Raw genomic sequence first — 16,794 nt, 5'->3', positions numbered from 1 at the left:
TTTGCTTTTCCTGGATTTACATTTTGAATTTATGACTAAATAGATCAAAGATTGGAACAGTAATGGCTACTCTTCATTGCCTGATTACTATTATGACTTTGGTTCATTAGGTAAACAATACGAGTTGTGATTTAGAGCAGTGTTCAGCTTTATTCTATCACTGATTTCCTTGGTGCTGTATGTGATTAAAACAGAATTTCATCTCCTGTTGTTATTAAGTGATCTGCTAGTGAGGAGCCGTGAAATTCTCAAATATGGGCTCTCCCTTAAGTGTGGTTCTGGGTGTTTATCCTAAGCTGCTGCTTTTGTTCTCATGCTCCCAACACATTTACTCCTTCTGTCACTCTCAGAGATTTATATTCTCAATGATTCAGGCAAATTTATTTCCTTTTGTTTAGTTAGCAAGTTCTTTAAATTCTACTCTTAATGATCATACAGAACAATGCTAGAATTTATGTGCTATATGAAAACAAAATACTTTGAATAATGAAAGTTGATATCAAACTAGTTTACTTGTTCCTAAAAGAGATGTGGTGGTTGAATAACTCAAAAATAGGGTTGACAAAAATACGTCTGAATTTTTTTCTTAAAGACAAGCAGGCCAGGCGTTGGTGGCACACGCCTTTAATCCCAGCGCTTGGGAGGCAAAGGCAGGTGGATCTCTGTGAGTTTGAGACCAGCCTGGTCTACAAAGAGCTAGTTCCAGGACAGCCTCCAAAGCCACAGAGAAACCCTGTCTTGAAAAAAACAAAACAAAACAAAAAACCCCACTATATGTGGGTATATTTTATCTGTTATGTAGTAAATATGTTCTCTAGAGAAATTAATATTTGGTTCAGGAAATGGCTTAGTGGGTTAAGCACTTGCCGTATAAGTATTTGGACTTGAATTGAGTCCCAAGAACTTGTGCAAAGCCAAACAGAGGCTGCTAGTTAGACGGCAGGTGAGGCAGGAGACTTCTGGCTTGTTTGTGTACACAACAGTGAGCAACAGAGTCTCTGCCGTAAATAATGTGCACAGCAAGGGCTGGCACCTGGGTTTGTCCTCTGATTGCAACACACACTTCTGCTTGTACATCAGAACACACACCCACACACCCACACCCACACCCACACCCCCACACACACCCACACCCATGTACACACACATACACACACATATACACATGCATGCACACACACCCATGTACACACACATACACACACACACACACCTATGTACACACACATGCACACACATGTACACATGCATGCACACACACCCATGTACACACCCATGCACACACACAAACACACACACACACATGTACATACACACACACCCCTGTACACACACACACACACACACACACACACCCATGTACACACACACACATACACACACACACACATGCATGTACACACATACACACACACACACACACACACACGCATGCACACACACATACACATATGCACACACATACACACATGCACACTTACATACACATGCACGCACACGAAGAGAAATGCATACATTTGTCTTGAGGGTGACTATCCTGCATGTCAAATATTTATTTCTTTTGCTGGCTGGTTTTGTGTCAACACAAGCTGGCATCATTTTTGTAAGAGGGAAGCTCAAATGAAAACATGTCCCTACCAGAATGGCTTATGGGAAAACCTGTGGTGTGTTTTCATGACTGACTGATGTGGGGAGGTCCTGCCCTCTGTGGGTGTTCCCACTCCTGGATTGGTTGTTCTGGACATGATATGAAATCAGGCTGAGCAAGCCAAGCGGAACAAGCCAGTAAGCAGTCGTCCTTGATGGCCTCTGCTTCAGTTACTGCCTCGGGGTTCCTGCCTGACTTCCTTTGATGATGGACTATGATGGGGAGGTATAAGATGAAATAAACCCTTTCCTTCCCAAGATGCTCTTGGCCTCGGTGTTTGATCCATGGAGTAAAAACCCTAAATAAAGTGCTTGCGTGTCTGTGTGTATGCATGTGCTGTGCATGTCCTTGTGTGTGTGTCTGTGTCTGTGTGTGTGTCCGTGTGTCCGTGTGTCCGTGTGTGTGTGTGTGTGTGTGTGTGTGTGTGTGTGTGTGTGTGTGTGTGCATGTCCTTGTGTGTGAAGGAGGTCAGAGGACAATGTGCAGACTCTGATCTTTCCTTCTCTGTGTTCTGAGGGTTGAGCTGAAGTTGTCAGACTTTGCAGCAAACACCCGTGCTTCCTGAGCCATCTCCCCTGGTGGTAGTGCATTTTATAAAGGAAGTATAATACTTTATCAATAAAAATTTGGTGCATGCTTATTAAGCTACCTAAAATATGTTTTTACAATAGTTAATTTGAGAGAGTTGTATCTTAATTTTTTAAGTTTTATCATTAGTGGCTGAACAGTAGAATTTACCCATCCTATAGAAGGAGATCTGATATAATCAGTTCTCTGTATAAACACTAACAAGATTGGTGTGTTGCTCGAAATGTTTATCTAAGTCCCTTACAGTGTTTTTCTGATGCATGCATTTAGTCACTGAATGTCTCAAGCCCCCAGCTGTAAAGTCTGTATTCATGAGGTAGCTTTTAATGGGATAGTGGTGATATACTGTTATGACGTAGCTGAACATAGGTATATATAAGGTATGGTACAAGGGTTTCTATAGGACCTTCTATTTTTCATTATTGATCTCTGGCCTTTAACTTTCCATTGTCAGAATTAGTAGAAATATGCTTTTATGGTGTAGTAAGATTGGAAAAAATGCAGTTTTCTTTGTAGCCTCTATGAAGAAAGTATAACACTCACAGAGAGACATGAAATTGTTACACCCATTATTAGTTTAAATCATTATGATAATAGTTTCTTTTTTCATATTGTAGTAGATTTGAAACTATTTTATTAGTTATCTCAACCTCATTTTCATGATAGTTTCATTAGGACTAGAAAATTTTCATGTTATTAAGAAGGTGAATTCATGCATTCGCTTAATTAGAGATTTGATTTCAGATTAACAAAAAAGTTTTCTTTTTCAAATTTCAAATTACATAATTTTCTGTGTATTCTCCAAATTTAATAACTCAATGCAATTCTAGGAACACGTTTACTGTCTTAGATGAAAAAAATGTAGGCAGAAAAAAGTCAGTAGAGTTCATTTAAGCAAAGAACAACTCATGAATTGTACAATACCCTGAGCCATTAGAGATTCAGGGATCGCCTTCCAATTTTCCCTGAGACCAGACAAAAGATGTGTAATCAAAACAAATAAATATTAAGAACTATAACAAAAATGCAAGTGATATATGCAGAAACAGTTTAGTTTGTTATGGTGGCATTTGCCATATGGACATGGTCTTATCATTGGCACTCTTTGATTGATAAAGATTGCTTGCTGTGGTTGCTTCAGACTAAATATCTGTTAAAGAATATTCTTATCAGCATACATTGCTTACATACTAAGTTATATTGCAGTTTACTATGTAGAATTGTAGATTTCAGCCAAATTTAATTCAACACTAATGCAATAACTAAGAGAAATTATGATTCAATAGAATTGGGTTTGGAGATAGAAGCATTTTAAAGTTCAGCAGGGGCTTAACATTTTGTAATGTTTAAGAAAATCCTTGTTTGTTCAGTTGTAAAAAAAATAACATGTTTTGTCTTTCAATTTTCTAGTCTGTCAGAAACTACACCAAATGCCATGTAAGAAATGAGCAGATTTGTAACAAACTTACAAGCTGTAAAAGCTGTTCACTAAACTTGAATTGCCAGTGGGATCAGCGGCAGCAAGAATGTCAGGCTTTGCCAGGTAAATATTCCATGATTTGATAAATGAGGTTTTTACTCTGTGGATAAATAATATTATATCATCATCTATGGGTATATCCAGAAGTCATCAGGAGTCAGTTTAATAACCTGGCCATTTAGCAAAATAATAGTGGGTTCTCCCCTAGAGCCTATGACTTGTGCGTGTACAGGTTCTTGGACTAATAATGGTCTTGTGGAATGGGGCATATATCCAGGCGGGAAGTGATTGGCCGTTCCTGTGGCAGTCATGCTCACCCTTGTACCAGTTGGTCTTTTGCTGGGACCGATGTTACTGTACTCAGAGTTCACAGTTGACAATTACTTCTTCCTCTGAAGTGTTCACTGCACATTCTAGCGAGATGAGGTCCCCATAGTTCCTGTGACTCAGCGGTGTGTGGCATCTTCAGCGGCAGGGTCTTGCTGTCATGCTCTGGAGCATGGTGAAGAGCAGTGGCAATACCTGTACTGTTTGGGCGTCTGTGGGAGCTCACTGGTCAACAGCTCCAAAAGAAGTAACCATTTCTGACTTCTGACACTGGTCTTTTCACTTGTTAGCTTTTAGTATTCGGTAGGGACGTTGTTACCCCACTTAAGGGTAACTTTCTCTCTGTCTCTCTGTCTCTGTCTCTGTCTCTCTCTGTCTGTCTCTCTCTCTGTCTCTCTGTCTCTCTCTCTCTCTCTATTTCTCTCTCTCTCTCTCTCTCTCTCTCTCTCTCTCTCTCTCTGTGTGTGTGTAAGCTTCTATGGTAGTAGATTTCCATGACTTTTTTAAAAAAGTTTTTACTGTTATTTATCTTTCTCCAAACTACCTCCTCTACTCTACCTTTCACCCCTCACCCCAGTTAAACCCTCCCTGCTCCATTTTTTTCTCTTTAAATATTGTATAACACTGATCAGTGTCTCTCCTCCATTGAAAGAGCCTCTTCATGGCTCCTTCATAACTCCTGACCTCTATGGGAATTCCAAAAGAAGCACACTTACCTAAAGATTCAAAGCTAGCATCCACAAATGCAGCGTTTGTCTTTCTGGGACTAGCTTTCCTCATTCAAAGTGACCATTTCCAGCTCCCTCCGTTTACTTGTGCCGTTCATCTTTCTCAGCGGCTGAATAATATACCATAGTATCAACATAGCACATTCTCAGTACCCAGCCATCAGCTGGTGAATGTCTAGGCTGTTTCTGTTTACTGGACATTGTGAATGGAGCAGCAGCAAACATGGATGAGTGGGTATTTCTCAAACAGGATATGGAGTTTTTTTTTTTTTTTTTTTTTTTTTTGAGTACATTTTCAAGACTGGCACAGCTGGATCATTTGGTAGACCCTCCCAGCCTTTTGAAGAGCTGCTACACTGGTTTCCTCAGGGACTACATCAGTGTTCCCTTCCCCTGCATGTACACCACATACCAACACTGTCATATGACCACCCCCCTACCCCAACCATAGCCAGTCTAACTGGAACGAAAGGAAATCTCAAAGTAGTATTTGTATTTTAATTTGTATTTTCCCTGATGGCTAAAGATGTTGAACACTTGTTTTAAAAAGAAGTTTCTCAATTGTTTGCTTTTCATCTTTTCAGAACTTTATTTAGTTCAATGCCCTGGTTTGTAATTGGGTCGTTTGTTTGCTTGGTCTTAAGTTTGAGTTGCTTATGTATTCTAGATACTAATCTCTGTCGGATGTGCAGCTAGAAAACTTATTTCTCCTTGGTAGTCTGTCTCATGACTTGTGGTGGTATCCTTTGCTGGAAGAACAGTCTTAGTTTCATGAGGTCCATTTACTAACTGCTGATTTTAATGTCTGCACTGTTATGTTTCCCTGATTTTCAGCCTGCCATTTGCATATAGGAAGCTTGGTGATAACTGTATATTGATTTTTATACCTTGCTACTTTGCTGGACCTGTTTCTTGTCTCTTAAGGTTTTTGAAGAGTATCTTTAGGGTCTTATGTGTATAATTGCATTGTCTGCTGGCAGGGATGCTTCAACACACAAACTGGTCTGTTTCCTTCACTGTTGTGCCACCCTTGCTCATACATCAACGCTGGATTCCACAGAAGAGGAGAGAGTCCAGACACTTACTTTGACCCTGATTTTAGTAGAAATGCTTTGACTTTCCCTGTTTAGTCTGTTGTTGGCTGTAGATTTGTTGCATGCAGTCTTTAGTATATTGAGAAATGCTCTCCATCTCTAGCTTCTCCATGACTTTTATTGTGAAGGCGATAATGGGTTTTTCAAAGGTTTTTCTGCATCTGCTGAGATGATTGTGCGGTTTTTGTTTTGTAATCCATATATTAGTTGCTTTTCCACTGATGTAGGAAAGTACCTTGACCATGGAAAACTTATATTAGAAGGAGTTTATCTGATTATGTTTCCAGAGAGATGAGAGTGAATCACAGCAGGGAATATGTGTTCGTGATAGCAGGAACAGGAAGTTGAGAGCTTAAAAAAAAAAAAGCAAGCAGAAGCTCGAAAAATAAAGCAATAATAGAGAGAGGGTGGTGGGAGGTTTTTGTTCTTAAAGCCCCGTCAGCGATGTGCTTCCTCCCCAGAGAGCTCTACCACCTGAGAACCAAGTGTATCTGAGCCTTCCGGGGACTTCCTCATTCACACAGCCGCACTCCATTCCCTGGCTCCCATAGGCTCACAGCAATAGCCTAATGCAAAATGCATTTAGTTCAACTTTAAAAGTCTCTGTGGCTTTTCATAGTCTCAACACTGTTTAAATGTCCAGAGTGTCTTCTGAGATTCAAGACACTCTCTTAACGTTAACCTCTGCTAAATCAGAGAGAAGAATCACATTCTCCCATCATGTAATTGCGCAGAATGTACGTGCTAGGAGGACTGAGGGCTTTGTGAGGGAATATAGGACCAAAGCAAGTGCTCAGATGCTGGAGACTATGGAACACATTTCCCATTCACACCACTACAGTGTGAAACGACCGATAATTTAACAGGAAATCTGCAATATGATTAAAAGTGGTTTGCTGTTTTGAATTCTGTAAGACCAGGAAGACAGTGCCATACGTGGCCTCAACCCAACAGGAAAGCCATTCTGTATTCACTAAGTGATAACAGTTTTGTGAGGGACTTCTGTGATCCAAGCATGTTAATCACAGGACCCAATTTAACCTTTAGAATATTGGCTGTCAGTGAACTGGAATCCGCAAGACCTTTTTGTGTGTATGTGAGTTCAAAGTGCATGGTGCGAAGATACACTTCACTTTGAGTTTTCATTCTGTTGAGTCTGCAGTGGGCTCTTCAAAGGCTATGAATTCCAGCATCTTAAACTCTGGTTCACCACTCCATAGTAGGTCACATTGGATGTAAGGTGGTTTAGAAAAATTGGCGATAATAAAAGTTTTTTTTTTTTGATTACTCAGCAACCAAAATTAGTTGGAAAGTAAATGCTTAATGAATCTGAAATATTTTGGCAACATCTTTATTGAATCCTGTGACCTCACTGCAGCCTGAGTTCTGAACACAGCCACGGCCACTTTGCCTGTATGTGTTAGCGTGTGATAACAGGGATTCTTCACGAGAAACTTGGACTATATTGTTTCTGGTGTACATACAAAGTTTTAGGTTCTTACAGAAACATAATGATTTAATTATAGTCTTTTAAATATTTGGCCATTGTAATTTCTCAGCATGTGAATTTTTTAATTAGTATTTCTTTGTATTGCATTGGGTATGATGGCTTCATTTAAAAATTGCTATTGGAGTTGCTGACTTTTCATAAAGGATTTTAAATGAACTTTGATAGAATCTAGAGCAGAATTTGTAACAAATTCTGAATTGTCCTTAAATATACTTCTGCCCTTTTGCTCTACATAATTGTGAGAAATTGTGCTCTCAACAATGATGACTGTTAAGTTTAAAATAGCTGTTAATGTTGAAAAACATTGAAAATATCCTGTCCCAGAGTATCAGGTGTTCAGTTACAATTAAATTCTTTATGTAAAAATAATGAAATGTCTGTCTCATTAGCATGAAAATTTGTTTTTGCCTTTGATAAATGGAAAAATTATATCAGATTTTCAAAAATGAGATTTGTTTTGACTCATTATCAGCAACTGTTTGGTTTATAGACTTATTTCCTATACCCGTGCATCTAGGGCCATGCAAGTTTTTTTCTAAGCAAAAAGGAGTTTGTATTAGTTACTTGTCTGTTGCTATGACAAAATACTGTCATCAAAAGCCACTTGAGGAAAAAGGACTTATTTTGTCTTATGGTCCCAGAGGGTGTGAGTCTGTAATAGCAGGGAAGCCATGGCCCAGTCATCGGGAAATGGTCTCCTGTCTGTAGAAGCAACAGGAGAACTCAGTGTAGGAAGTCTTGCTCAGTAGCACACAGTCCCAGGTGACTGAATGCAGAATCAGATAAGAAAATACAGTGTCTATGTCTGAAATTAAAGAGGTTTTTAAAAAGGAAAAGCGAACCCACAAAAGTAGGTTGTTTCAAATTTGATTTACGTAATAAAAAATAAATCCCCTTATGTTAAGTTTTATTCCACCCCAATTTTATTAGCAAAACCTTAAGCATGTAGAGCATGGAAAAACTTGGCCAGGACGCCCAAGTCCCACTTGGAAGAAGCTACAAATAACACCTCTTCCATATCATCTTTAAAACTGATGGCCGTGTGCTCCCATCACTCTCTGTCCTCTGTGTCCATCACTCTGTCCTCTGTGTCCATCACTCTCTCTGTCCTCTGTGTCCATCACTCTCTCTGTCCTCTGTGTCCATCACTCTGTCCTCTGTGTCCATCACTCTCTCTGTCCTCTGTGTCCATCACTCTCTGTCCTCTGTGTCCATCACTCTGTCCTCTGTGTCCATCACTCTGTCCTCTGTGTCCATCTCTCTGTCCTCTGTGTCCATCACTCTGTCCTCTGTGTCCATCACTCTGTCCTCTGTGTCCATCACTCTGTCCTCTGTGTCCATCACCCTGTCCTCTGTGTCCATCACTCTGTCCTCTGTGTCCATCTCTCTGTCCTCTGTGTCCATCACTCTGTCCTCTGTGTCCATCTCTCATTAGCACATCTTAGCTTTTGGATGTCAGGGGACCTCACTTGAATTGTCAGCGGCTTTCAGGGATTTGGAGGCATGTCTCCATAGGTTCTTTACATCGACAAAGTGAGGATGTCCTAATGCCCAGAGAACTGCATCTCTAGCGGGACTTCAATTTATTATTCTAAATTAATACATTCATTTTTGAACAACTGAATCAATTTATGTAATCGTTTAGCAAGAAAGTTCAAGGTGCCCCTCCTAGTTTTGAAAGTTAATGACCACAAGTTTGAGAAGTCCTGCTTTCAACAAGTTCTGTGAACATCTCAGTACTGCTTGAAGGCTATTTGCATAAAGGAAGACAGAAATTATATTTCATATGATGTTGACACTAAAATGTTCTAGAGAACAGATGCTTTTCAAAACTCAATGTAGATTCCGGATCAGATACCATAGCCCAATAGTGTTTTTAACATCTAGAAAGACATGAAGAAGTATGTAAAAATATGTCAGAAATCAATGGTTTATTTGTACTTATCTTTCCTTTCTCATTTTCGTTAGTTCTTTGAAGATCTTTTACAATGCATTTTGAACATACTTCCTTGTCCTGTTCCTCCAAGGTCTATCCCCCTTTCTCAATCCACCAAACTGTGTTCTCTGAAAAAAATCAAGTCTAATTTGTGCTGACCATGTACTCTTGCATATAAACTTCTTAGAGCAAGGTCAACCCACCAAGGCCATCACCCTTAAAGGAAACTGACTTCTGAATGTCTGTCAACTGCCGATAGCTCCCTAACCAATCCAGCTCCCTCTCACACTTGAGTGCTCATGGCTCACATTTGCACACTCCAGCTCCCTCTCATACTTGAGTCCTCATGGCTTGTGTTTGCACACTTGTTGTGTGCAGGCTTGTAGCTGCTGTGTAGTTTGTCCTTTCTTACCTGCCAGGCTGCCCCTTTAGTCACTGTGTAGCCCAGAATGACCTCAGACTTCCAACAGTCCACCTCCATAGGAGAGAATTTTCTTGTACAAGAACCACTTTTAACGTTCTTTATCTAGTGATTCATTACCTAAGAGTACATGGTTTTTTTCCCCTGTTCTTTTTATAATTCTGACTTTTTGTTTGCTTGTTGGAGAGAGAGAGAGAGAGAGAGAGAGAGAGAGAGAGAGAGAGAGAATGGGTTGTGTGGATAGGGGTGTGGAGTGGGAGAGAGCGGGGGGGGGGGGGAGAGGCAGATAAACAATAGCACTGTAATTAAAATGGTTTCTGTTTGTGAGGCAAACAGACATCAGATTGCAATTAGCCTGCTGTGCTGCTCAGATGGGCCTGGTTCTAGATTCTTCACTAGGAAAGCAGCAGGTTTCTTTCTTTTCTAGTTAAAACCGTTGCCTCTTCTCCTTCCCTCCCTCCCTCTCTCCCTCCCTCCCTCCCTCCCTCCCTCCCTCCCTCCCTCCCTCCCCCTCCCTCCCTCCCTCCCTCCCGTTCCTCCTTTTTGGTGGGGGGTCTTACTATCTAGCTCAAGCTGTCCTGGAACTTGCTCCACAGTGCAGTTGGGCCTGGAATGGCAGTTGTTCTGTCTCTGCTTCCCCAGTGCTGGGTTATAGGCCTGGTTCATCCAGCTCAGCTTGGCTTTCTTTTCTCCTAAAGCGATCTGACCATAGCCCTCTGCACTCATAACCTGGCCTCCAGCTTTGAGCTGCGACCTAGTGTGTGTGAGACCTGTACTTTCTCTTGCCCTCTTCCTTCTGTTGCTTTGTCTTGTCTTGTCCTACTTTGGTGTGATAGTTTTTCTTCATCTTAGATTTCATTTTGTTATATTAAAAAAATTAAATGAATGAAAACCTAGCCAGTAGGGTAAAGGAGGTTAACAACTGAGCTGTTCTCATACCTGCTGGGAGAGGGAAAATCAGCCTTCTCCAGTGGAGTGACACTATCAACTCTCTCCAGTGCAGTGACACTGTATACCAACTCTCTCCAGTGCAGTGACACTGTCTACCAACTCTCTCCAGTGCAGTGACACTGTCTACCAACTCTCTCCAGTGCAGTGACACTGTATACCAGCTCTCTCCAGTGGAGTGATACTGTATACCAGCTCTCTCCAGTGGAGTGACACTGTTTACCAGCTCTCTCCAGTGGAGTGACACTGTCTACCAACTCTCTCCAGTGGAGTGACACTGTTTACCAGCTCTCTCCAGTGGAGTGACACTGTATACCAGCTCTCTCCAGTGGAGTGACACTGTTTACCAACTACTCCAGGGCAGGCCTCATGCTCAGGATAGATGACCACATAGTGGACTCCGCAGTTTTATTTTGGTTTCTTTTTTTGGGGTGTGTGTGTGCGCGCATTTTTATTTGGTTACAGTTTGATGGGTTTTTGTTTGTTTTTTTGCTCTTCCTTTTGGGTAGTTCTTTTATTTTGTTTTCTTGGTTTTGGGGAAAACATAAACTTGGGTGGTTAGAGAGGAGGAGAGAATCTGGAAGGACTTGGGGAGGGGAAGAATATGATCAAAATATATTTACATTTAAAATTATTTTGAGTAATTAAAAAAACAATATGATCTTTTGTAGCCTGGAATTAGACAAATATACTAGTAATTTTGTTTTTCAAGAGGTCATACACTGATGCCCTATCCTTCACAGGAATCTTTGGAGTCAATGTAGATAATAGGTGTTGGAAAACCTGTATTGTTTAAGAATTCAGGAAAGACTGGGCAATGTGGTGCATGCTTTAATCCCAGTACTAGGGAGACACAGGCAGATGTGTCAAGGCTAGCCTGCTCTACATAGCGAGCAAGTCTCAACAAAACATACAAAGGAATTTGGGAAAGAATTAGGATCTTACTCTTCAGCAAACTATTATATTAACTTTATTTGGGATATTAGAAGTTTGGGATATTAGAAGTTTTTAAGTGTTCTATTTAAAAATTTTAAATTGCCACCATGGTTGCATCTATAATTTTGAAATAATTGATAAAGAACCATGCCTTTTTGTAATGTAAAAGTAAGGTGCAATTGTTTTTTTTTTTTTTTTTTTTTTCTTTACCTAGCTCACCTTTGTGGAGAAGGCTGGAATCATGTTGGGGATGCTTGTCTTCGAATCAATTCCAGTAGAGAAAGTTATGACAATGCAAAACTTTATTGCTATAATCTCAGTGGAAATCTGGCTTCTCTGACAACTTCCAAGGAGGTAGAGTTTGTGTTGGATGAAATACAGAAGTACACACAGCAGGTAAGCCCTGCCTGGGGTTCTTCAGGTGATGGACGTACACAATGTCTTCAGGTGATGGTCATACACAGTGATCCCTGATCTGCAGAAGTGATTTATTCTTTTTGTCTTGTAAACATTTATGTGAAAGATGGACAGATATTTACTTATTACACATGTATGAAAAACGCTAACATACTTGGTAGTTTACTGCTGTGTGAGAACCCAGAGATGCACTGATGTTCTCCCCAGACAGGGATGTAGAGAAAGAGACAAGAAGAGCTCTTCTTGAGTGTGGTAATTGCAATTATGGATGCACTCAGGGTGCTTTGTGATGATCAGATGGACAGATAGTTATAGTGTGAGCTTATGGAGCAGTCCTGGAGAAATGCCCTAGCCAGCATTTGCAGAACTTGGAACTGTTTATAAGGAAGTCAGGAAAGCCCGGCAGTTTTTTCTCAACTTGTCTTTAAGGGCTTCCAACACAATGATGGTGTGTAGGATGTTTGTGTTAGCGAGCTGGGAAGATCTTTTGATATTTATGCTTTAGGAAAATGTAACAAATTTTAAAGTGAAGTTTTATTGTAAATATATGGCACATAAGATGAATCTGTCTTTGTGTTTATGTGTGTGTGTGAGTGTGTGTGTGTGTGTGTGATGTTAGGGGCTTCTCTTTTGTATGCGTGTACCTGACAGTTTACCACTCAGCACGTGAAAATCTGTGCTATGAAATCCTGTCACATCACAAGCATTTGAGTGGCACACTCAGCATTTTTGAATTTCAGAAACATTAGAGTTAGTCCTTAAAGCTCTGTTGGTTTTCCTGTGTTTAACATCAGTTATTTTGGGCAGTTACAAAATTGCCGCAAATCTGGTCGTTTGATTTTATATTTTAAGACTTCTTGTAGCAGCTAATTTCTGCTGCCTATTATTATACTCCATAAGGAGTGGATGGTAAACTCAGTTATTATAATCTGTACGGGAGTGGATGGTAAACTCAGATACATTATAATCTGTAAGGACTCGCTGGGCTGCTGAGTCACGTCATATAAATAAATGATGTCCTGTTTTATCAGAAACAACTTTTCTCAGGATTTCCAAGTGGAAACTTCTTCAAGGTGACATTTCATTAGGCATATCCCTACATAAAATGAATTATATCCTGAGTCATTGCAGGTACACAGGCTTAAGATAACCCTTCTTTAGCCAATAAAAATCGAAAAATTCATCCACTTTAGAGAGATACTTGGGGTCAAATGATCATTTACTTATCGGAAATGGCTAATGAAATGTTACAATGATTTACGGCATAGTGCAGTAAATTTCCATAATACAGTAGTTTATCTTTCATTTTCAACTGCCTGTCTGCCTCATTTACTGAGTAATAGTTACTTTAAATGTTTTATCACTGGATTCATTTTTTGTTTCTCTTCCTTTTTGTTCAGATTCTTATCATGATGAGTTAGGGAGTAATATTTCATTTTAAATGGTTTTACTTTGCCACAGATAGGAAGCGTAGGAGGAATAGCAGTGCCATGAAGCACATTTTAATGTGAATTTCTGTGTTGGATTGATTATCTGACTAGTGTTATTATAATGCATGGCTTAAAAGGCAGCTTTTTGTTATCAAAGTATCTCTCAGAATAAATGTGTAAAACATAATAATTCTAATATGAAGTAAGAGCACATAATGATTTTATAATGAGAAGCACTGTTAACCCCACCTCTCTCTCAGCATTATTCTAGATAGTATAAAGTAATTTCTGTTCTAAGATCCTTGTTTATTAATTGCTGTTTGTACTATATTCTTTTGGTAGTACGATATATTGTGAAAATTCATAAGGTCTTTTAAATTTATCTAAGAAATATCTGTTGAGTATTCACAATGTATAATCCATTATGCTTATACACTTAAATATTTAAAGGTCTATGGCTAACTTAACCTCCCTAGGGACATTTGTACAACATAAATACCGAATATAAATATCTTATTTACATTGTTAGAAAGTACGATTTAGTGACATTTTTGTGTATTCTGATATTACATATATAAAAGAGTGAAGAAGAATGATGCTTTGAAACAATTTCCCATCATTGTGATTATTAAGTAGCTTAGTGTTTTAGAAGATATATTATCACGTATTAAAAAGAGGTGTCTACACCGGGGTGGGCCTAGGCCCTGTCCCAAAGGTTATGACAGACTCTGATGACCCCTATGGAAGGCCTCACTCTCCCAGGAGAGCAGAAAGGATGCGTGATAGGTAGAGTTTTAGTTGGGGGCGGGGTGGTAGGGGAGGGCGGGACGGAGTGGGAACTGGGATGGTCATGTAAAACAATCTTGTTTCTAATTTAAATAAAAAAAGAAAAAAAAGAGGTGTGCATAATCTAATAGAATAATGAAACTTGGATTTAGAATGTATTTTTGCTTTTAACTAATGATTAAAATAAATTATATAAATATAGAATTGATTTTGATTTCATACTGTTTGATGATCAGCGAGGCTCTTAAGAATAGTTACATGGCTTTTGTCAACTTGTGTTTATCAGATTTTCATTGTGACAGTCAGGCTTTGTCTATGGAATAGATGATGTCAGTTTCCCTAAAATTTTCATAAAAGTCCAAACATAACAGGGAAATCCCAACTGGGAGGTCCTTGTGGCATCTTTATTTAGAATCCATACCTATCTGTTAACTTTGTTTTCTTTTTGTACACAGTGCAGATACTAGATTTATCCTAAATTCAAAACTGATTAAACCGTATACCTGATAGTATTAATTATAGAAGTAATGGTATGTTGAGCATTTACATTTCCCCTGTTTAGTTGGTGTCTTCTGTAGTCTGTTTATTTGAGGTAGGATTTTACTGTGTGGCCCTCGCTGGCCTGGACCTCTCTGTGAAGGTCAGCCTGTCTTTGCCTCCTGGATGCTGGCATTAAAGGCACTCTATATCCCCCTTTTATAGGAGGAGGAAAAATGAACAAGGGTTAAAAAAAGTCACCCAACCTTGTATCTCAGCTGAAAGCCCAGTGCTTTCAAAACAGCGCTGTGGTCTCCATCATCCCCTAGGTCACGCTGAGGTCGTTACTGGAAGTAAGGGGGTTGGAAAGGTAGCTTTTCGTACCCTGAGATACAGCGTTTGGTGGTAATGAGCTATTGCTGAGCAGGCTCAGGCAGTCGTTTCACTTCTAACCACTTTGAATGCCCCATCCTGTTGTTTGTAGAAAGTATCGCCTTGGGTAGGCTTACGCAAGATCAACGTTTCCTACTGGGGATGGGAGGACATGTCGCCCTTCACAAACACCACGCTGCAGTGGCTTCCGGGTGAGCCCAATGATTCTGGCTTCTGTGCTTACCTAGAGAGGGCTGCAGTGGCGGGACTAAAGGCAAACCCTTGCACGTCCATGGCGGATGGCCTTGTTTGTGAAAAGCCTGTTGGTGAGTACAGTGCATCCGTGTTTCTGTCTTTGCTTTAGCCTATTGCCCGGTCGTTCTGTCTGGAGGGCAGGGACTGGCTAGATTTATCAGGGGATAAACTTATCCCCTGATACTAATTGTTTGATACACTCAAGTTGTTTTTTTTTTTTTTTAATTGATCTTAGCATTAACTTGTAATGGTTTATTTTTATGTAATTTCTTAAATTTTACTTACTCTTTAACCAAATTTTTAAGGATTTATTTACTTTACTCTGTGTGTACGAATGTTTTGCTTGCATATATGTGTGTGTACCATGTGCATATCTGGTACCTGTGTCGATCAGAAGTGAAGGTCAGATCCCCTGGAACCGGAGTTCCGGATGGTTGTGAAACTTTGTGTGGCTTCTGGAATCATCCTGGTCTTCTGCAAGAAGGTCAAGTGCTCGCAGATGCCGAGCCTTGTCCCCAGCCCACTGAGTTGTTTGTTACCGTGTTATTATGGACATGTGGTTATGGTTACAGTTTAGCAATGACCTCTTATTTGGTTAGTCTTTTGCTGTTATCATAGTATGGTTTGAAGGAAAAAGAATTGTCTTTAAGATTAATGACTGAATAATTTTTAATCTTACAGCTGTATTGTTTCACTTATCCAAAAAGAAATACTTTTGTTACTTTTTTTGAAATTGATTTTGTTGCATGGAAAATAAATACTTGATTGCTTTTCTTTTTAAAGAACTGTATTTTTATTGTGGTTATATACGCTTTATGAAAATTTACTGTTTTAACCAATTGTAAGTGTGCAGTTCTGTGGCATTAAGTATGTCCCATCATTACAAAACTTTATTTGGCAAAATTAGAACTCTGGTTTTTTGAGGCATGGTTTTCTGTGTAGTGCTGGCTGTCCTGGAGGTCAGTCCTGCTCGGATTAAAGGTGTGTGCCACCACCACCGGGCGTAACTCTCTTTTTTTCAAACCAAACATTTCTTACTCCTTATGACCCTGGAAACACCATTGCAGATTGCTGTGATCTGATGCGTCCAGCGTTCCATGTTATGGAGTCCCAGCACTTTGTTTCTGGGATTTCTTTGTTCCCTTAGTGCAGTGTCTTCAGAGCGTCTCCATGTGTGATCAAACCTGTTCACGGCTGAGAATAGTCTAACATATTTATAGGTCACATTTTGTTTATCTTGTCATCCTCTGGTGGATGCTGGGGTTACTTTTAGCTGTTTAGAGAAGTTGCTATGACTGTGAGCATACAACCATCTTCACTTTCTGGCCGTTTAGAGCGATGTGCCATGCCTGGGCTGTGATTTCTGGGTACAGAGTGAACATAGATTTGATTATTGTATAAAAATTCTAGGTTTAATATTTCCAGGATCTGTTTTACTTTT

General features: G+C 39.7%; 1 protein-coding gene across 1 annotated transcript in view; it reads left to right on the top strand.

Moving 5' to 3' along the window:
• The window catches only part of LOC100764329 (attractin-like protein 1), a 542,646-nt gene that overhangs the window by 79,358 nt on the left and 446,494 nt on the right, over nucleotides 1-16,794 (top strand). The window contains 3 exon segments of the mRNA XM_027406896.2: nucleotides 3,647-3,779; nucleotides 11,831-12,012; nucleotides 15,211-15,424. Coding sequence (XP_027262697.1) covers nucleotides 3,647-3,779; nucleotides 11,831-12,012; nucleotides 15,211-15,424 — 529 coding nt within the window.

This window comes from Cricetulus griseus, chromosome 3 (genome assembly GCF_003668045.3).
Source record: "Cricetulus griseus strain 17A/GY chromosome 3, alternate assembly CriGri-PICRH-1.0, whole genome shotgun sequence".
NCBI classification, from domain to species: domain Eukaryota; kingdom Metazoa; phylum Chordata; class Mammalia; order Rodentia; family Cricetidae; genus Cricetulus; species Cricetulus griseus.
The sequence above is the reverse complement of the archived record's forward strand: the minus strand, read 5'-3'. Positions and strand labels throughout refer to the sequence as shown.